Source organism: Ciconia boyciana, chromosome 1 (assembly GCF_034638445.1).
Source record: "Ciconia boyciana chromosome 1, ASM3463844v1, whole genome shotgun sequence".
In the NCBI taxonomy this organism is placed as follows: Eukaryota; Metazoa; Chordata; class Aves; order Ciconiiformes; family Ciconiidae; genus Ciconia; species Ciconia boyciana.
Genome location: NC_132934.1, coordinates 50,146,591 through 50,169,866, shown reverse-complemented (window position 1 = coordinate 50,169,866; position 23,276 = coordinate 50,146,591). Strand labels below are relative to the sequence as shown.

Sequence of the window (23,276 nt, the reverse complement as noted above, 5' to 3'; positions counted from 1 at the left end):
AACATACTCCACTGCACTTGTGTTGGTCATTAAGTCGATGCCTTATGGAGTTTGCAGTATGGGGCTCACAGCACTATGAAATAGTGCAAATTAATTTCTCAGCATTGTCAAAAGAACAACAAAATCTCTCAGAAGCCACAGGCAATGAGTAAAATGCAGCCCTAGCTACTCATGATAGAGAGATGTCAGTATATTCTATCTGGGAATGAATAGCCCAAATATTGTCAGCATCCCGGAACACACACTAAAATAAATGTATTAGTAACTGAGAACCATAAATGGCTTGCTTGCAAACACAGATCATCCCACAGGTACTATTTTCTTTTCAACTGCTAGACTATTAAACACTCAAACAGAAACTCTTCTAGTTTCTATAGCAAAAGTTGAAACTATCAACCCTGCAAAAAAAAAAAACCCACACCAAACCATTTATTCGGCACGTTGCCAATTCCAGATGTTCAGAAACAATACACAATTCACAAAGAAACCTGGGACTACAACAAAAGGCGAGATGCAGGAGACAATAGAAATATTTCTCTCCTCATTTTTGTCATTTTGGAATTCATAAGTGTTACTGCTTTTTTTATCCACATACAAGAAGGATTGAAAGTAACCTTTGTTACAAGTAAACTAGAATTTTCATAAAAGAATGAAGTCTAAAGCTGGGGCTTTCTGAACACATCAGAGTGGGAATCACTATGGAATAGCACCTAGACATTAAAACACAGGAGGAAAAGAAAGAAGTGCATGCAAAACCCCCCAAAGAATAGAATAAGATATGGGAAACAGCATTCAACCATTTCCAGAGATATTTTAAAGCCAACTGTCCCCTACACAGGAAAATACACTAAACACTAAGACCTCTAGAGCACAAACTGATACTGAAATGTGTCACCACATAGCTGTGATCTGGCAAACAGGATAGAAATGTATTCTTTTCAGTTTGTTTCAGCAAACCAGTTATCCTTATGCAAAATGAAACAGTGTGAACAGTGAGACTGAGAACAATCCACCTCAGGATAGATTAAAACCTGTTGATGAGGGTACTTTCTGCATACCCATATGTAGCAAATAAAGCATCCACAGATGTTCACAAGGCATTTTGAAGTTCTCTTCAAGGGATACAGTAGAAGGAAGCCCTCTGTCAAAATAACAAACAGTACCGATGACCTCCCTCAGAAACTGAGGAACCTTCACCTTGCAATAAACACTTGGACAACTAAGAGAAAATGGCATTTGGCAGAACATTTTTATCTTGAACACTTCTTTCCTGTGGTTCAGAAATTCCCCATTAGTTGGGAAGAGATAACATTGCAGAGCTTGCTCTTCATACTAACTGTGAAAAAACTAGAACATGAGGTCCTTCTGCTAAAGGAGAAATGGGACTCTGTACCTCTTTGCTTTCATATTGTGAGACACAGAAGTACATGTTTCTGCTTCTGCATTAATGAATTGGTCTAAATCACTATGAAGACTGTTTAAGTTCCCAATATCTACATATCTTGCAGAAACAGACAGGTAACAATATACATGTACCTTAGGTATCAGTTTATAAAAGCTACATGAATTGTTTTCTAGGCACTAGGCAGAAATGAAGGTGTTTGGGAACACTTAACACAGCTAGAGCCTTGGAAACGGATTCACTGTAACTTGCAATTTGTGCCCTTCCTGGAATGAAGGTGATGGATCTTGGTTATAAAGCCCTCAACATTCTGGATACTGAAAAACATGATGCGTACATCCCTGTTCCCACCTAACCTGATCATATTATAAAATACTTATGTGTACAGGTGCAAATACGTTACTTAAAAGTAGACAGACATGAACAGATAATAACACAGCTGCAGTAGCATGGAGACAGTGGAGTGGGTAAATTAGCCTGAACTAAACTCTGTTTAGGGCTACATAATATGCAGCCTATAGCTATACAATTTACTTACAGTATATGTCCCTCCTTCTTTCAGGTCAAAATGGGTAAATTTGTCATGACACTTTCGTGTGAAGTTTCATATGGAAGAATTTACAAAAATCAAGATCTTTTGGAAAGACATGAACTTGAAAGCAGACATAAAAAGGAAAGTTTGCTACTAATATCATGAAAAACAGTATTACAACGACAATATGCAAAATCAACAGACAAAAACTTTATCCATGAACTTTCAAGAACTGGTCTGCAAGTATGTTGCATAGCCATTCACAAAGATAGAGTTACCTTTCAAATAAACAAGTATTGTCTGATTTAAAAGACATTTTTCATGTTAGATTAAATTACAGAAGTTCCCTAGAAGGAACAGACTGTGACTCACGTGAATTTCTGGACATACACTGGAAGCATAAATCCTACATGCCCTCTACTGCTTTATTAAGTCCAGCATAGTCAAACAGATCAAGAAAGGAGTAAGCAGTGGTTGATTACAGCTGTCATTCTAGTGCAAGGAACCTGGTAGGGTCCCATCCCAACTCGCAGGCCTTCAGTTTTACTGAAAGGGAATAAACAGGTAGTTGCTTAGCATAAACCAAATTATTTTGAAAACTGGGAACAAGAAGGAAAAACATCATTAAGGAAGGCAGTCTGAATTGTTATATATACAGCTGCAACAAGCACAGACTGAAGATGGTGGAGACTGTGAGGTTATAAAGCAAACTGAAGATCAGTGCAGAGCCACTAAGATGGAAGGCTGCAAAGAGAACTTCTCTCAGCCTTCTCCTTTCCAGGCTATGCCAAGTCACTTCCCTTAGCCTCTCTGAATATACCATATGCCTCGGTCCCATGATTTATTGCAGTCTTCCACTGCCTAAAAGAACACTATAAAAAAAGGGGCCAGATTCAGGGGTGCACAATGAAAGGACAAGAAGGCAAAGGAAAAGTTTCAAAATGAGAAATTCAGGCTGGACATACAAAGAAATTCTTCACAATGAGTGTGTAAATCACTGACACAGATTGCCCAAGGAGGCTGTGGGCTCTCCATCCTTGGAGATTTTCAGAACTTGCATGGGCAGTGCCCTGAGGAACAGATCTGGCTTTGAAGTTAGCCTTATTTTTAGAAGAAGGTTGAAGTAAACAACCTTCAGATGTTCCTTCAAATTTATTTATAATTTCTGTGAATCTGTCATTATAAGAATACTAGTAACCAATGGGGGACAATATAAACTTTAATAATCAGCTCTACAGCTGAAGAGTTTTGCATTAAATTTACATGGAAAATTTATTGTTTCAGGTTCCAGTCTATAATTCAGACTCTCATGATACTCACAAAGTCATAACTCAGCTAACATTTGGATATTGAGTCCATAGGTAAAAACTGTGGAAACTTTCCTTCGATGCCCAGATGTTTGCAGCTGGCTTGTGCAAATCTGCTCCCATTTTGACACTTGTGAGCTACTGAGTACTGGCAGTTGAAGTCAGAGATCCATCCCATCTAGCTCTCCCATGTGGGACAGCACTGGCAAACATGTTTAGATGTCTACACAAAATAAGGGAAACTGTCTATGAGCTACCATCCCAGTGTACAGAGTGATCGTGGAAGACATTTTGGTTCTGAATGTTTTTGTAGATTTAGATATTGGATAAAAGACTCTCAGTCTGTAATAAAATAACTTAATCTGTAAGCTATATAGCTTTCACGGATAAATATCTCTTAATTTTTTTCTACTTAGTGTGAACAGTTCAACATTAGTTAGCACAGAGAAAGAAAAGGAGTGCTAACTCGGTACCTCAGGACACTGACCTTGAATGTAGGAATGTCAGGTTCAAGTGCCTGGGCAAATGATGGCTTCATTATGTGAAGCCAAACAGCCTTAAAAGAAGAGGCTGAAGCACTTGTAATCACACTATACTCCTGCAGCTTCTGAGATAAAGTTGTGGTTGTGGGCTAGACAGGAAAACATTGTGCTCATATCTCCACATGTTGGAACCACAAGAAGGATCCCACTGGTCCTTTCTGAGAGGTGACCTGCCTGAAGTGCCCAACTTGAATGAGTTCAGAGGTGAGACTGAATTGCTCAAGGCTCTGCTCACTGAGTCACATAAATACTTTGCCCTGAAGATTTCAGTTTGGATACTTTAAGTTGTCCTCAGTTTGATAGCTTTTGTGGACCCTTAAGGTTCTAGGTGGGGTTTTTTTGTCAGCATCTATATCCCTCCATCAATGTATTTTAAGGTATAGGATTATAATCAAGAGCTGAGGATTTCAGTGGACAGCAGCATACTGAAAAATTATGTATTGCTACTCTCTGGTGTTATAAAACATAATTATTTGTGGGTGTAACCCCATCTATATGGTTTTTTTATCTTTCTTTTCAGAATTTGAAACCTTAATCTGTAGATCAGAAAACACAGCATCTATAACAAGTCTTGTTTACCTGAATAATTGTTATTTAAGTATAATCCCCCTTATGCAGTACGTCTGTGCTACATCATGTTTTTTTATTCTGAAATTGTTAAAGAAAAGCAGAAAAAAAAAAAGTCTTAATTAGAAGGCAGTGAAGAAATGAGGCAAATACATGAATGGAAAAATGTTATTTATAGTCCAGATGACAGTGTGGAAGCACAGGGATTTGGTCAAATGTACCTGACTTCTTAACAAGAGGAAAGCTTTATTTTGGAAAAAAAGTACTACTGTTCTGGCAAAAGAGGGCAAATCAAACCCACCTCACAAGGAAAGATATAAAGGATCATGGAGTTGTTTATTCCCTCCAAGAAAGCAATCTTCAGTGGCATTTTGAACAACAGTGTCTAAATCCATTGTTATGAGATGTTTAAAAATATTTTTAAGTGTTCATGGAAAAAAATCCCATATTATTTAAAATGGTTTATAAGTGCTGCCTATACCTTCTGTCAGATCTGGTTATAACAGTTATACCACCATAAGATCATTCTCACTAACGTATAGGCCATGTTTTTATAGCTGCAGAGAGATCTCTACTGTAGTATCTCAGCAGCGGGGGTGGGAAAAATTACCCAAATATTTTCTCAGAATCAGACCCTGCAAGTGGGGTTTTTTTGTTCCCCAAGGGACAGGCATGAATGTTGGTGAGAGAAAGCAAACTAAGTCTGTGATACCAGTGTGAATTGTAGCACATTTCTTTGCCAGAAAACATAACTAGCTGCTTAATAATACAGAATTTGCTGACTTTAGGCTTCTCTCCTTCATCAGACATGCAAAACCTCACACACCTCCTATCTCTTGAGGAGCTGCTTGCTAGGTCCACCTCTGGGCATGGCTGCACTACCTGCAAGGCAGGTAATACACATTTTCTTAATATATAGATGGACTCCTTGCTGGGGCTGATGCACCAGCACTCAGCAGAGAAAGTACTACTATATCACTGACCTGGAGAGCTTCCATGCCAGGCGTTCCATGCTAGTATGGAGGTTGCTGCCCCTGTTATTTTTCCTACTGCAGCTCAATCAGTTCTTGTATTGCTCAGTTAGCACAAGCGTTTATGGCTACAGAAGTGACTGAGTTAACATGTAGCCTTTGGACCTGCAAAGTGAATGGGCTGTTAGATTTAACTATACCGGCAGCTACACTGTGCAAAAGAGCATTTTTGTCTTTATCCTTTGTCTCCTAGTGTGGAGTAAAGCGTGCAAGACAGCAGTGTTATCTGGTCAACCTGAGTAGACCACATATTCCAAAAATTACAAAGACATTTTGGAATATATTGAATAATATCTGTAAAAATGTATTTCTATTGGAGGTAATGCTTTTATTGAAACATGCATAAGACTTCAGACAGAAGTACTGGAAGCTTTTAGAAATTTCATACCTTATAAACCAATTTAATAATAAGCTGTCTTCAAGATAAACAAGGCCAAGTGCTGTCTTTCAAAATTCCTGTTTTCATCAACTTTCCAGTATCTCATCGTGTGCATCTGCCATCCATCTTACTCTGCAGACTCATTTCCAAACTAGATAAACAAATGTTTCCTGAACTTCACATTTAGACTTCATCATTACAACCATTTTGCTGCCAAAAAAACCCCCAGTAAGACTAATAAATTCTAAAAATTATGTGCAATGTCGCATTAATTTCAAGAAGAATTTGTGATTCCATGTGTAAAAATGAGATGGTTTTATTCAGGTTCCTAAGTTTGGGTAAGAAAAGTCATCCCCTGCAGTATTTTCATTCCCACCCTTAATTTAAAAAGATGACAGGTACGTTGTTCCTAATGAAACCACAGCCCTGAGATGAGGTGCATAGTACACCCAGAATGCAGAAAGGAACTAGGCATTTACCTCTGGGATTCACAGCAGCCACTGTGATGAGCGGGGAATCATCTAAGATAAGAGCAGGCAATGCTGGAGCACAACCCTGACTGTTTAGGGCCTCTGGAGTGCTCCACAGTGCTTGGATAGGGGTGGATGCATAAATTCTCCCTGGAGATGGGTTCCAGAGCAGTCTTCAAAGAAAAAGGTGGTGTCAGTTGGCACCAAAGTGCTGGGTGTTGAAGACTTTCATCTATAGTATAAAGACTTAGTTTCAACATGTTCCATCTGAAAGGATAATTAGTGACTGGAGTATTCATGGTGAGTGAGATTCTAGCTTCAGGTCAGGACTCTGGAAGAAAACTTGAGTGCTTTGGGAAATGTCAACTCTCAAAAATTATGACCAACATGACAGTTTAAGAAAAAAAAAAAATCACATATTCTAATGTTTAATTTCAATATTTCTCAAGAGTATCTGCATTAAAAATTAGACAAAAATACTACAATTAATGGAAAATAAAATAAGGGCTGGGTTTTCATATAGCTTATGCCATTTGGCTTTTCTTTTTAAATAATAAAAAAGCACCTGAACCTTGAATTTCTCATCTGGCAGAATCACTATAGCAGAGCTTTATTATACGGGGACTAATTTTTTATTTTTTTTTCATTAAGTTGTGGGAGTACTCTTTTATGAAACCCTTGTCGTTTATTTTAGAGGACAAATTCTTCTATAAGTTTAAGCTTCTCAGAATTCATCATCCTATTGTGAGAATCTAAAATAAAGATGAATTCAAGTATTTTTTGACTTCTTTAACAACAGAACAAAATAAGACAACACAAGTAACACTAACACTTCACAGCCTGTTTTCACTATCTTTATGCTATCTTAGAATATTTAATCCATGATGGTTTACTTTTCAAAAGTGCAGATCTACAGAATGGGCATCGGATCACTAAAATATGTTTTAATTTATCATTAGTTGCATCATTATTAGTTGTATTATTAGTTGTATCATTAATATTAGACGAAAAGATTAATCATCTAAATAGTTGCATGCAGGCCCAAGAACTCAATGTATGTGTGTAATTGACAAATGCCTGTTAGGTATTTGATTTAAAATACATTTAGCATATATGGTTCTACATCTAGCATTTTAAAAATCACATCCATGGATAGGATAGATCTGTTTCAGTGTTGAAATTGTTGAAAGTATGAAAACAAATTAAGGTAAGAGATCGACAGCCACATTTACATTGTAGGTAAACTAAACCTACCTAGCCAAGATAAAATCTAGATCTTGGCACTGTGTTATGGAACCTTTGTGGTGTCACTGTGGTAAAGAGCTCAAAATAGAGAGAGAAAGGGAACAGACAGCCAAAAAATTCCTTAATGAAGCATATTCAGGAGAGCACTATATTTCCCATAAAAGCTGAGACTTTTCCATAGTTATTCTGTTCTGAAATGTGTTGCTCTGCAAGGATGTCTTTAAGCTGAGCTACTCAGTTCTCACTGTAGTTTTTATAAGGGAGTGAAGGTGTGCAGAAAGTAAACTGCTAGAATTTTGTTTCTGGACTTTTAAAATAGGATCTCATCTTCCTAAATCCTATATAAACAAGGGGTCAGGTGACATATACATTTCACAAATTAAGCCAGCCCAACTATTTTCCAGGGTTCCTTTAAACAGTGTCTCCTAATCTAACCTGAAAGTTCCCCAGGTAAACTCCCTATACTTTAACTGCCTGCATATGCACAGAAATGCCTGTTTAAATAAGAGACACAGTTTCTCCCACTGAGAGGTCTAGGCAGGCAATTCTAGGCTTTTAGGAGAGGTGCAGAGTTCCTGCTTCTAAGTCTGTTTTGTTTTTGTTTTTTTTCACCAGGAATGATGTAGAGTAAAATGTGTCCATAGGAGCAGGGTCTGGAACATCTGTGCTGGCCCCTTTGATCTGTCTGCAGTGTTCCTTGGGCTAGCCTGAAGGGCTCACTCATCTGCTTTATTCTAGACTCTTTGGTCTTTCTGACCTTTTGTGGCTCCTTTCTAAAAGGAGTAGCAGATATTATTAATTGGGGTATATCGCTGTCTGGTGATCAGGGAACAGTTTGGAAATAGAAGTTTTTTCTTTCTGACTCTGAGTAAAACTCAGAGCTTCCTACTCTCTATTTCAAGCAGCGATGCAAAAAAGAGAGAGAAATCACCACTATACGCCAAGCTTCAGAAGTGAAAGAGGAAGACTGAATGCCGAGTAAATGTAAACATCTGCCTTAAGTGGTCTGCATGGCTGTCTGGAGATACCAGTACAGTATATGGTGAAAGGTACATAAACAGGACTTACTCTCTTCTTCAGGTTTTGAAGCATCACCTTTTCTCTAGTCATCATGAAGGAAATTTAAGAGCATGTTTCAGATAAACTGATTGTCCTTTGGAGCAAGACACCTAGCATTTTAGTAAAGTAGTACCCAAATTAGGCACACTGGATTTCAGCCTTTGCTAAATGGAGAAATCCACGGGGCTGGTGAATTAGCTCTGCTTGCAGTATACTCCTGGGTCTGCTGGTGATGAACTATACACATGCTTGATGTTTAACAGACTTTGCTTCGTATTAAATCTGAGACATATGGCAGCCATTACTGAAAGAAAGCAATGCATTTTTTCACCATCAGCAACTTCGATGCTGAAACAGAACAACACCTCTTACAGCACTCCCAGTTGTCCATATCTCCTCCCAGTGGGTCTTTCTAGTCTATCTTTTTAGCCCTTCTAGTCTTTCTGAAGCTTGTGGGCTGTTCTAGTCTCAAGCAGGTACATCACTCTGCTCAAGGAGATGTTACCACCCTCTGCGATTGTTGGTTTCCTCACTTTTTGATTTTTTTTAATACAGATTCTCTTATTACATTGATTAACAACATAGATTGCCAGGAGACATATGGAGCAAAAATCCTGTAATAGCTTGAGACATCTTCCTCAAACTAGAATACTCCCAACAGTATCTTTTAAAAGGTCTCTAAAATTCACAGAGTGGGCATTCACAGTATTTTTACTGTAATAATTTTTCCACTTCCTTTTATTGTCATGAAATTACCTTGCATACTGTTACTTTTTGTGAGATTGTTCATGATCTCGGGAGCAGTTTGTGTTTCCCCGATATTTGCCTTTGATTGCTCAGCTTCACAAGTTAAAAGTGACCTCATTAACACAAAATTTTTAGCCCCCTCTTACTGAAAATTAGGCATGAAAATAAGACATGGAAAATGTCTCAGGTTGGATACTCAAAACAAAAAGCCTCCCAAACCATTTGTCATTTTTAAAAATCTTGGCTGTGGTCTTTTATTAGTCTATAAATCTTTATCACCATATATTGCACCCGTTAAATAATAAATAGTAACACCAGATGATGAAGGACTGAATGAAACAAATGTATGACGGAGAATATGTGTATAATCTTGAAGGTTTCGTGGAAAGCAGGCCTTTCTGCAAAGTCTACTTGGGCACCAAGTAATCACTTGTTCCTGCAGAGATCTTTCCAAAATTTTTGAGTGCACGTGAGAATACATATCACAGTCATCACACCCTTTCTTCCTGATTTTGAGGACATTTCCTGTCATTTTTTCTGCTCTTTGTTTGCATCAGAAGAAATGAAAATTCACGTTATTGAGAAAGTCTTAGCAAATGTTTTTCCTGTTTTCTTCTCCTAGTGAAGAACTGCTTCTTTGAATGGGACAGCAGTGTATGTGTTTGATAAGGATCAAATACATGGCCTCCAAATCCTCCACAAAGGGCAGACTGTGACGGGCCTCTCCCCTGCTGAAGAGTAGTTCACACAAATAGTCACTGCCTGTCACAAGGTAACCAGCAAGTCCCTCTACCAGTGACCTCAGTGACAATATAATGAACATCTGTACATGATTAGCAGGCTAAAGGGTAAATTCAGCCCCCCATGAAGCGTAAGATAAATAGATCTTTCTTTTTTTGTTAAATGTGCAACATCTGGCAACTTGCATTTAAATGTGTCACAACAGACATCTGCCACTAGGACTCACTTTAAACCCTTCTGTATAACATTCATGAAGGTCTAGGCTCGTTCTTTAATGGTAAACAGACCTCAGTGCCTCCATATCCTCTCTACACACTCTGTCAAGATTTAGCACAAATGCAAACCAGTTTTACATTGCACTGCCTGGCTTTTGCGAGAATCGTAGATGCACTTTTCATGGTGAAGCCTCCTTAAATCACTCACAACTGAACACACAACTATTTTAACCTTCATACAGTGGTGCCTTTGCCTCTCCCCACCTCTCTTCTGTGGACTCCAGCTGACAAGCCTACTTGTCATTAATGTGTGGTACCACATCTGTTGCGAGAGGTCAAAGGAAATGGTTTAAGGCTTAGGAGTTTAAAGTGACACTCATAATGAAAAGGTTAATACATTATATCTAATTTTTGTGCTTATAATTAGTACATCTGCTTAAAGCTAGAACCTTTATTTGTAAGTATAGATGTAAATTAATTTCATCTAATTTAAACTTTTGAAATATTCAGCATAGTATGCATGAAGGAATCAATTTTATACCTGGCTTATAAGAAAGCCCTAATAATCTCTAAGAGATGTTGAAGAGTCTGGAGTTCTGGCAGAGTGAAAGACTTAAGCACTTGTTTTATTTTTAAGCACATACTTAAGCCATGTAAAAATTACTGGTAGTGAGGATGTATTTTTTCCTAAACAAAAAACAAGGTAGTACAAACATTTACTTATGAAAAAAATGTTATGACGTTTTAACATTAGCTTTGCTGAAGTCAGTGGAAGCTGCCCATGTACTTAAGGGTTGCTTTCCTTTTTTTGATTACTTATCTTTTTTGTCTACTCTACTTCTAAACTTCTTTTGAGACAATCTTAGTTTAGGAAGCAAAGTATTAAACATTATGAAATAAGTTGTTAGAGGTTTTATTGTTAAAATAAATTAGAGGAAACTGAATTAAAATAATGATATAAATAAGTTTTAAAACTACTATAAACTCATAAAAGGTACCAGGATATATTTTATGTTTTCAGTATTTTCATTAGCTTTTTCCTTAAAATACTTATGCCATTGTTCTGGCTTTGAACGTGGCTAGTTTTCCTGATATTAAATTGTTACTTTAAGTTTGGACTAAAAAAGAAAACAAAAATCTTCCAAAATACTTAATGTGAGAAATATGTGTCTATGCCTTGGATAGCAAATTGGCTGGAAAGAGTTTACTTTAGATCAATGATAAAACAAGATAATTAATTGGTGCCTTGATAATTAAAAACAGACCTCACTGCAGTAGGCACTGGAGAGTATGATAACTTTACAGACATATATGTAACTATCTCTCTGAACAAAAAAGAAAAGGTATGGTTTAATCTTTAAAGAAATTAAAATATGTTATTAAAAAATTCTTAGCAAATGCTTTTTTTATCTTATTCTCTTAATCAAGAATTATGTCTTTAAATGGCATGGCAGCATCTGTATGTAATAAAAATCAAATAAAATGTTTCCGTAGAAACAGATGGCACTGTTTTTAATTCTTTGTGGTCAGTTCAGGTATTATGAGAATGAATTATGATGTAAGTGAGCTTTGCGTGTAAAGTATCTTCTGACAAAAATTATGAATAAAGGTACATTTTGTGTTACCTGTTTCATCTAGACCAGTTCCTCTCATCTGCTAAAATGTAAAAATCAAATGCCTTCAGCTCTGTGGCTGCTTGATATTAAAGTCAGGATTTCCTGTCTTTTCCTGCTTAGGTGCTGAGGTGCCTTAGTTATTTTAGGGGTTAAAAGCTGTAGCCACTGATGCGTATATATTAGGCTGTATTCATAGAACACGGCTTGTAGCCTGACTCAAGCTATTACAGTCTAACAACAGTGACCAATAGAAAGAGAAGAAGATCCAAGAAAGCTGAGGTAAGCCCAAACTCTGAAGCAATGTCAAATTAGAAACAATATCTAATAAGGTGTGTATGGTAATACATCTGGGAATACTAGCATGTTCTTCAAGTTTTATATGCTATTAATTCTTAGGAGGACAGGAAGCAAACACAGTGGTTAGCAGCCAAAGGCTGTGAATTTACAGTGATTTCTAACTGGCTTCAGATAGCTCCAGGAACTTGACTAACAAGGTAAATTACTTTATATTTCTTTTTTAAAATGTTATTAAGGTTGTGAATATTTACACAATAAGAAGGTGCCATTTCACTGTGTGAATTAGAGAGGTTATTCTTTAGAAATGTTTTATTTGTCCTTTTTTGGAATGCTTCCAGATAGCAGTTTCTGAGGCTGGAAGATCTGTAAGATACTGCACTTGTTACTGTGAATAACAATGTTGAAAACTATTAAATGACTACCTATCATATGCAGCAACTTAACTGAGCTCTTAACCTTACTGGTGCATTAACCCTCCAGGAGAATTTACTTTTTATTTAAATGCTATTTTTGACAAAAATAACCTCCTAATTTTGACCAGAAATTTCAGCTATCAGTCTCTTGCCTCTGCATTGCAAAATACTTGCTAATCTTCATCAGAAAGCAAGCAAGATAACAGAGTTTGTGAAGCATTGTTTTTGTGCTACTCCTTTTGGAGTAAATTATTGTTGATCATTTTGTTCATCATTTAATGGTGAAAGAGGCTAAACAAAGCAAATGAGTAGGTAAAATAGATACAAGATGCATGAGTGTATATGATATAATTTGGTTAGGACTTACTTTTTGTGTCATTTAAGTCGGGCATTTGTTTTGGCTGTTTGCTTTAGAGAAGGAAATTCATAACTTTGGATATGAGAGATTGAATGAGGGAGGGGAATGGATTACTCAAACATATTCCCTCCAAGCTTTTTAAGAACGTGCCCAACAAACAGCTGTTAAAACACTCTTTGATCTTTCACTTTTCCGTGATGAGAAAAGACCCTGGAAAATCTGATCCAGATGCCACTATATTTAAGAGAGAAGAAAACCAGAAAAGAGGGTATGATTAATTTTAAAAGGAGGAACACTGTGTACAATAGTATTTATATCATGGTATTGATAGCTTTACTGAAGATGGAAAAACTTAGACAAATTTATAAGAAGCACTGATTTAATGTCAGAAAAAATGATCCATGTTTTCAGGTTCTTTGAAATGACACTTGCATGAACATCAGTTAAATTGGTAGCCAATGTGGAGTCTAAGTTGAATCAGGAAAATGTTCTTCAACATACAGGACTGAGTTGTTTATACCTCTTATATTACTGTTCATTTTTTCCTTAACATGCCATAGGTAATACCACAGAGAACAGAATTTGGCTGTTTATAAATGAAATATTATTTGCTATGTAATACTGCTTTGTTAATCTACTATGCTGTTAGAGAGTTCTGTTGAGAGACAGCTAATGGTTTTTCTCCCCTTCCAAGGTAAACAATGACTCTAAAAGTCTATAGAAGCCTTTTGCTCTTATTCTTGGTCAATTCTGTGTGGACTCGAACTGTGAGACAAGTTTATGATGAGATGGATCCTGAACATTGGTCTCACTACACTTTTGAGTGTCCACGAGAGTGCTTTTGTCCTCCTAGTTTCCCCAATGCATTATACTGTGATAACAAAGGACTTAAAGAAATACCTGCAATCCCAGCAAGAATTTGGTACCTCTATCTTCAAAACAATCTAATAGAAACAGTTTCGGAGAAGCCTTTTGTGAATGCCACTCATCTGAGATGGATAAATCTGAACAAGAATAAGATCACCAACAGTGGAATTGAGAGTGGTGTGCTGAGCAAGCTGAAAAGGCTGCTTTATTTATTCCTTGAAGATAATGAATTGGAAGAGGTGCCTGCCCCACTACCAGTGGGCCTGGAACAGCTCAGACTGGCTAGAAACAAAATCTCCAGAATCCCAGAAGGAGTCTTCAGCAATTTGGAAAACCTTACTATGTTAGATCTGCACCAGAACAGTTTGTTGGACAGCGCTCTTCAAAGTGACACCTTCCAAGGACTCAACAATCTTATGCAACTCAACATAGCAAAAAATTCACTGAAGAAAATGCCTTTAAGCATTCCAGCTAACACACTGCAGCTGTTTTTGGACAACAACTCCATTGAAGTGATACCAGAAAACTACTTCAGTGCAATACCCAAAGTGACTTTCCTTAGGCTGAACTACAATAAATTATCTGATGACGGTATCCCCACAAATGGGTTTAATGTTTCATCTATTCTAGATCTACAGTTGTCTCACAACCAGCTCACTAAAATTCCACCAATCAATGCTCATCTTGAGCACCTTCACCTTGATCACAACAGAATCAAAAGTAAGTGTGTATTGTCAGTGTGGGATCCTACCAAGACATAATTATTTAAATGTCTACTTAACTACAAAAAATGCTCTTTGAAATAAAGAGATTTAAAATGTGCTGTAGATTATAAGGAGATGAGCAAAAGGACCTCCCACAGGCCAGTTTTCAAGTCAGGTATAAAATATGACAACCAATTATGTGCATGGTAGTAATACCACATGTGAAAAATGTTTATATGCATAGAGGAAAGACACATTGCAAACAGATCAGAAATATGAGTGGATTAAGGATAATTTGTGCATTCACATTTTGCTATATACATGCCAGTAACCATTTTGTGGGAACAAATTAACTTTCCCACAGAAAGGCTAGGAGTAAATAAGCAAGAAACAACAATAAAAAAGTGTGTGCAACTAGTTAGGATATTCAATCCACATCTGATTTTCAAAGTTTCTGAGCACCTTAGGGACTTCACTAAACTAACAGAATTGCTGTATGCTCAGTTCTTCTGAGTATCTCTCAGCCCACCTAAATTATGTAGTAGGAGCTTAAGATGAGGAACCCTTAAAACAAAATATAATGTTGGCTGTAGTCAACACAATCTATTTCAAGTATGACTAATTAGAATGTGGATATTGAATATTTCAGGCTTGAATATCCTCCCCATCTTTTGTTTACTGTGCACAAAATGCTGACACTTGGGTTTAATCTTCATGAAAAATCTTTTCACTAACTTTACAGAAGCTTTGTCCTACTAAGGTTTATCTCCTCAAATGTCTTCTAATATTTTCCACTTTGTATAAATGAGACAAGGTTTTGTACCCAAGGCAACAGAAACTATGTCATAGTTTCATATGTCATAAGCCTCTAGCACTACTTCCAGATTCATCCAGGTACAGCGGGGATGTGGTGGTTAGGGACACTGGCTAAAGTATCTGCTCAGTAAGTCCTACAGACCTTAAATCCTTTGTTTCATGCCAAAAGCCAAAATCAAAGTGATGAATTTCTATTTATCACTGCACAGAAGGTAACCAAGTGTCTACATTTGTCTTCCTGTCATGGTGATTTAATTAAATAAATGGTTCCTTACTCCTGTTTTGTGTCACTGCAGTTCACAAATATACTAAAAATAATGGTTTGGCTTCTGTTTAAAACAAGGACATATCAAAGGAAGATAACTGTTAATAATTTAGGTTAATTCGCTGCATTTTGCAAAACAAATTTATGAAACCTTGTAAAGAAAAATCAATTTTGTATCACTGGCACATATTTAAGTGACCTGTGAGAAGTCTAACAGTTAACTAGAGTTAGGGCTTATGACACATGTTGTTACTGAACATATTTCATTGCCCTTTGGTTACAAAGGGATTTATTTTAATTGCTTCACTGCAGGGCCTCAGGTGCAGACTTTATCTCCTGTCACTTTAAGTGGACACGAAATCAATGGAATGTAACCTTCCAGTTTAAGAAGTGTTTTGTGTCTAGGTAGTATTTAAAGAACTGCCAAATTATCTTCCTGTCCTAAATAAGTTTATAAAAGGTTAAAAACATGACAATCAGTCTGTGTAGTATGTGCAGTCAGGTCCCATTTTCCAATGACACATGGGTACCTATGAGCCTAAATCACAATAGTTTTCCACCAGCCTTATATTCCTTAATGCTTTTACCACTTTTCAAAATTCATTACCAACTTAAGCACAACACTGCTGTTAATTAAAAAAAAAAAGTTTTTATCCTTAGTAACTACATATAAAGTAGTCAAAAAATATTTAAAAAGGCAACCTGACACCTTAAATGAAATGCAGGTATTATGTAAGACACATTCTACTATATAGCATAATTGTTCAAGAGGTAAGGGATTATGACATAGTCTTCATGAGACACTGCTCTAATAGACGATATCTCAAAGGGCCTTTAGGATTGGAAACAAGGAATGTAATTCCATCAGGCAGGAGTAATAAGATGTGGCATTAATTCTGCAGGTTGTTTTTGTCTTCTGAAATTCAGGAAATTGATGATCAGTCATTACTTTAAGACAACCAATGTAAAAGATTTGAAAGAAAAATTACTGTAAAAGCTTGGATCTGGTTTCTCCACAAAAGAGTTCTCCTAAAAGTTTATTTTTACGAGTACAATACAAGCCCTTTTTATAATATTGATTCTCAGATACCCCTGCACACCTGCCAGTTGCTGCTTTATTTTCTCTTGGTCGTTCATAGTTACACTGATGGGATTGCAAGAGCTCAGACATCAAAATTCCTATGTAAATACTATTTGCCTACTTTTTATTGTATGTTATTGTATAACATCAGTTCTTCATATAAGTCCAAGGCCTTATTTCTCCAGAGACCGTTATGAAGATATAGGGCAATACCCTGAAGCCCAGTGAAGTCAATGATAGCCTCATCATTGGTCTCAGTGGGACCAAGATTTCGCCTGTGGTCCCTTCCCCAAGGATCTCAATGCAGAGAGGAAAAAAAGTACTTGAAAGTTGGAAGCAAAATCAACATAAAACCAAAACTAATTATGACTACAACAAATACGCACCACACTTGTTCCACGGCATTTTAAAACACACATGTTTACATATTTATTTATGAGATACACATGCGAGGCTCTGGGGAGATGCCAAATGATGGAAAATGAAGTGTTAGATGAAGGAAAAGAGGAGGAGGCATGAAACAATGATGTAGAGAGTGAGTAAGGGTAAGCAGGTGGTATTACAGTGCTATCAAAGGAGTGATAAAAGGGAGCAAACAGTAAGTTCCCCTAGAGGAACACCAGAAGACTGGGGTAGCTCCTCTGAGCTAATATTGTTCCATGTGTAGATAAAGGGAGAAGTCCATGGACCAAGTAGCAATGCCAGTCTATCAGAATCCGTTGTAGGATATTTGGAAAGAAATGGTTGAAGTTACAGATCCTGACTTATTGTCAGGCCCCTGTGTTATAGCTGGTACTATCTTCTTTGCTGGAAGAGCCCAGAAAGGTACAGATTTCCAGGCTGATCCATGGCTACTGCAGTTAAATATTATGTGAAAAGGAGAAAGGGAGTCCAACTATTTGAGTTGGACTACAGTGAGTGCAGCTAGAGGTTACAAGAATAGAACATAAATACCCTCACACTCATATATGTCAGAACACATCTACCTTCTAGATCAACTTACTTTCTGAATGTTTCTAAATTATGAGTTTTACTTGAAAAGAAACAGGATCTTCTGCAGTTCTTCAGCAGACATACAGTATTAGCCATTAATGAGAACCTCTTCTGCAGTTTTCCCCTACAGAAGTTCCAGAGTCTCATTTTTAAATATTACACCGTTTAACAATACTGTTGACAACAGGTGGAATTCATCTTATTTGAATTAACCATCCTAGATTTTTGTATCTAGTTTGGGTTAGTCATACAGACCACCTACTCAATTAATGTAAAGAGATACACAATTGCAGAGAGAAAATCATCCCATCTTAAGGAGCTGTGAATCACCTTTTGGAAGTGTTCATCTCTTGCTAGAGTTTATAAATAGAGTCTAAATGGTTTACTTAGACTGACACTTGCCCTCTACATGGATCAGTTTAGGTAGGGTGAACTGTACCTGTGTAGACAAATTGCCCTGTTCCTCCTGCTTAAGCAAAATTCAGCAATACACCCATGAACCGGATTGCAAGAGAAGAGGAGAGAGAGAGGCTTTTACTCCTCTGACAGTTTGGGTAGGATTTACTGTTCATGGGAAGAGAACAATAGAAAACCAAACCACTTCATACCGCATCATCAGGAAATAACTTCTTCATAGGTGGCCTGTGGTTAGATAACTGCTGCCTCACTTTAAGGTTGGAGTAATTAACCCAGTGAAAACTAGTGCAGTGGGATAGTTTCTAGGTCAGAGAACACACAGATTTAGAACAGACTTGAAGGCATCTTGTCTCCTAAGCACAGTAGTGCTGACCTGAAAAGGCAGATATTTTCTGTTACAAAGTGTTGATTCACTTGTAAAACTTTTAATAACTGCTTTCATAGTGAAACCTCACTCTCAATCTTCCTGCTTCATAGCTTCACACATAAAAATAAGTTGTAGCTTGTTTGTTCCAAGAATATGAAGTGCTTTACAAACATTAATCAAATTTCACAGCATAGGCAAAGAAATTTTTATATCATGGATATGATAAAAGTTTTAGGCCTTGGCCAACTGGATGTATTTATCTAGTTTCCATGACAAAGATGAAGTCCATTTCCAAGATGTTGCAAACATCTGGGCAGTTTTTCTAAAATAGGGTGTTTTTTTTCTTTTGGGAAAAAAAAAACACCTTTTTTTTTTTCATTATAACATTTAACCAGTTTGGGGATTGTAATCAAAAGATGTGGACATATTATCATTGCTAAATATAAGGGGAGAAAAATTTTGGTAGAAAGCTTTTCTTTTCCTGTTTCTGGGCTGCTAAACAAAATGTGCCTAAAAGAAAATCTGTTACATGCACAGTCTCCATTCAACCACTTTTTGCAAGTGATCTGGGGCCAACAAGATCCTCAAGCAGTCAGACCAATCACTAAATACCATAATTTGGTAAAAGGAATTTGACATCTTTGATAAACAAACAACACTTCAGTGTTTTCTAGAAAAAGGCCATTTGAGGCTGAAATAGGGCAGCGGCAGCCTCACTATTCAACAACTGCAGACAAAATATGAAACGCATTTCAGTCAAGTGACAGTGCAGAGGTAACTTAGGGGAGATAATGTTAAAAACCCAATCTATTCAACTCTTATGAAAATGGGTAATGATTTAAGCCACAGTTTCAATTTTTTTCTGAACTGAAACAAGCTATGTGTGATTTATAAAGAATTTTAAGGACTTGTTGGCTTTCAGATTAGGAAGAAAAATATCCCATTGCACAAGTTATATCCTTGCAATTAAAACCAACTGTACTGAAGAATTTGAGATAACAGGAAAGTACAGATGTTAAAAGTTACAGACACTATCCGAAAAGCTCCCCTGATTCAATACTGTTATCATTTTGAATGCAAGATCATTGGGGAATATTATCAGCTAAAATTAATGTACTGTCATTGCAGTAAGATGTTCAAAATTCCTCAGCATTAACCTTTTTTGCTCTCTCTGAGGGCAGAGAGCTATTTCTCAATGAATAATTACCCAGTAGTTGTCTAAATTAGTTTCCTCTCTGTCCAAGGTAAAATTATGCATCTAGTGGCCTTTATTCATAATCGCAGCACATAAAATATGTGATTCACTGATCTAGATTACATTACATTAAGACGCTTTTTTGCTTGACCAAAAAAGCAGTTAATTGTTAATTCGGCATTTTCCCACTCTGATAGGAGCATCTCCCATACAAATATCAGTGGAAGCCTGTTTTATTTGTTTTCTAAATGAATTTTATCTTCATGAACCTTTCCCATGGAAATTACCTAACATGTGGATCTACATTTTCAGGTGTCAATGGTACTCAAATATGCCCAGTCTCAATTGCCGTAGCAGAAGACTATGGTTTTTACGGCAACATCCCTCGCCTCCGATACCTTCGCCTGGATGGAAATGAAATTCAACCTCCAATCCCGTTGGACATCATGATATGTTTCCGACTACTTCAAGCTGTTGTCATATAAAGATATCACAGTGTCACTCTCATGCTGTGAGAGTGCTAAGATACAAGTTTTGCTGGAATGAAACTTGTTCTAACTCATAAATCAAGAAGTAACAGCTTTATTTTGAGTTTAATTTTTTCTTTGCTTGCATCTTTTCTACAGCTGAAAATATTGTTCTTCTTTCAGAAGAGATTTTGGATGGACATGAAATATGTGCTTAACACTTTACCTAAGAATTCCTAATGCAAATATATTGAAAATCATCTGTGTAAGATCCCAAATATTCCAAAGCAAATTCTTGTCTACTCCATCTTTCTTGACAAATGCTACCATGTCTATCGTATTAACATCATTGCTACAGACAAATTATATTCCTTATTTTGTTACATAGTAATTAACACAATTAATTTGGGTGCACTTGGCTAAATATATATGCCAGAAAAATCACAAATTGCATGACTACTAGTTATCAGAACTGCCACTGTCTTTTTTAAGATAGTGACTAATGGTGAACAACCACTTAACATGTAAATAACTCATAAATTGCTGTCATCCTTTGAAGACTGATACTTTCAAGGCATGAAATATATGAGGCTCAGAGTTCAAGGCAATATACTGAATATATATTGTTGTATGGATTCATTCAGTGTATGATTTCAGAATTAGAATACACTGATACAACTCAAATTCAGGGACAAGGGAACATGAGATGAAATCTTGGCTTATCAAAGTGGCAATTTTCTGCTGTTTCATTCTTCAGTATTCCATTTCTAGTTTTGACACCATTTCTTTCTGTAGCTTTGCGATAGTCATTGAATATTTGGTTTATTTTAGTTTCCATACAGATAAAACCAAGAACAGTAATGATTACGTATTTCACAGACTAGGTACTTCACAAAAATTGGAATGGCTAGTTTATATAGTAGTGATAAAGTGAAAATTAAGAAATTAAGAGATAGATCCCCTCCCAATTATTTACTGAACTAGCCAAATATTTGCATAGGAATTGTTTCAGTTTAAGCAAATACAATCAACTCAGAGTATTTAGCTACCTGCTGACTCATATACACACACATAATAACACTGGATTTTAGAGAAGTCCAGGTATTTAGAATACAGCACATTCACAATACACTAACAAGGGAGATATCAGCAGGCATCTTTTTATGAAATCTGGTTGTTTTTTTTCTATTTTTATAAGATAATATTGGGATTTCAATACACAACTTGAATATTAGAGTCAACTATTCACTGGGAGAGTATGACATTTTTATTTCTGATAGCCAGCATAACAGACTATCTATCAGTCATATTATTTTAGTCTTCTTGTATTTGTAGATAAAAGCAATTAGTTGTTCTTTGATAGCTTGCATCTATTTCTAACATTTTAAGACTGGCTTCAGTAACAAGCATTTTAAAACTATGCATGTGGTATAATTTTTTCTTTTAAGATGAAGCATTTTCTTAAAAGTAGATTTTTAAAAGGGTTGAGAACTGCAATTTCTAACATTCAATCTCCTTTTATCTGAAAATCAGGCCCTATTCTGCTCCAGTGCACTTGTGGAAATAACCCAATATAGAAACCCAGCATAGAAATAACCCATTCAGAAATCCTATCACAAAAACATTTATTTTTGCAGTTCTTTTTATGTGATTGCTGAGAAACTCCTGCCCTTCTCGCAAAATATTTTCTGTAACTCCGTGTTCACCCTATATGAAAAAATACAGATTTAAAAAGTCTCTACAATATGTATGCATGTTTATCTATGTTCTTTGCTCAATAATAGCATAGTAATTTATTTTTTTGAAAAAAAATTATGTGACAATACTACTAATTAAATTATAACAATAAGTATGTGCTTGTACTTGGAAATTCATTTCTACTTTAAACAAAGAACAAATATACATACTCCAAAGTGAATATTCACAGGCGTATATGCATATTATTAACATTATTTACAGTTCTAACTGATCATACAGCAAAGCATCTTGAAGTTCCAGACAAAAATTATGACCCTTTTAGGCACTATATAAATATTAAAACAGGAAAGACTAACTCCTCCCTAAAAAGATGTCAAGCTTCTATATGTGAAGGGATGATATGTAAAATCATACAGGGACAAAGAAGCATCAAGGTACTCAGTTTTCTTGATAGGGACATTATGTGATGAAATCAGGGGAACATAATCTGATGAAATCACTATTAGGAGTTATTTTCCACCAGCTGGCCTGATATTAATGGATTTTTCCAAACTGTTGTAGGGTGGAAAGCCTTATAAATTAGTTCTTCAAAAGTCAGTGGAACAATCTTTGAACACATACAGACTGATGCTCAAGATTTGTCCCTGTCAAATCCCAGTTAATTTGACTGAAGACAAAAATTCATGATACATCCCTGGACAAACTTTTATTGGGCTGAGGAGCTGCTGCTGCCAAGTGGTCTGTGTTCGACACCTTTGATGCAACCCGCTGACTCCACATCTGAGAATTTTTTAATAAAGAGAAAATCCTGAGTGTCCTCATTTAAGCTAATTTGTCCCATCTTGATACCCTCTCCCAGAACCAGCAGTTGAATTAGAATGAAAAATAGTTACGTTACTGCAGTGACCTTCACAAGATAAATTAACCCCGGTTGGGGTTTGAGCTGCTTTACTGCATGTGTGTCTCTATTTGCAACAGTCTTAATGTTCTAAAACTTTCTGGGAAAGTTGGTGAAATTTCCCCTCAGATTGCAATAGCAGGCCTTTAATTGTGTGGAACCAAACAATGTAGGCTTTCAGCCACACCCCATTCAATCCATTCGTTATGCCAGAAGACTATAAAGGAAAATGTAAAACACAATGTCCTTTTCCCTATGAAGAGGCTCCCTAAAACAATTTAAAAAGCATCACTGTGCTTGAAAGTCTGATGTTAATTCTTCCTAATCCAAGATTGGTCTAAGACTTCCCACTGATATTACCTGGTTCAGAAAAAGTTGCAATCTCTTCCACTGGAAGGAGGGAGGAACAGACCTCTCAGCTGTCCTGTCTGAACCCACAGCTGCCTTCATAAAGCTGACATTTGTTTCACTTAAATGCCAGAGCACATCACAAACAGTTTTGAATGGAATATCATGTACAGAGACAAAGATATTTACAAGTACGAGAAGTCGATAACAAAGCAGGTCACCTTAAGCACACTGCAGTT

General features: G+C 36.5%; 1 protein-coding gene across 9 annotated transcripts; it reads left to right on the top strand.

The window, feature by feature from the left end:
• The first annotated feature begins 107 nt into the window (after nucleotides 1–107).
• On the top strand, nucleotides 108–21,859 carry KERA (keratocan). Of its 9 annotated transcripts, none has more exons than XR_012043057.1 (5): nucleotides 108–10,053; nucleotides 12,250–12,347; nucleotides 13,616–14,508; nucleotides 19,939–20,358; nucleotides 21,627–21,859. XR_012043057.1 is itself a non-coding variant. In XM_072865116.1 (5 exons), the coding sequence occupies exons 4-5, from the start codon at nucleotides 13,623–13,625 to the stop codon at nucleotides 20,109–20,111; spliced, it is 1,059 nt and encodes a 352-aa protein (XP_072721217.1). In that variant the 5' UTR covers nucleotides 108–2,177; nucleotides 9,904–10,053; nucleotides 12,250–12,347; nucleotides 13,616–13,622; the 3' UTR covers nucleotides 20,112–21,859. The 9 variants fall into 9 exon arrangements, 8 of the variants coding, with proteins under 8 accessions (XP_072721217.1, XP_072721210.1, XP_072721201.1 ...); XM_072865116.1 differs by having other exon boundaries at nucleotides 108–2,177; nucleotides 9,904–10,053; nucleotides 19,939–21,859; XM_072865109.1 differs by having other exon boundaries at nucleotides 108–2,177; nucleotides 8,378–10,053; nucleotides 19,939–21,859.
• The last annotated feature ends 1,417 nt before the right edge of the window (nucleotides 21,860–23,276 follow it).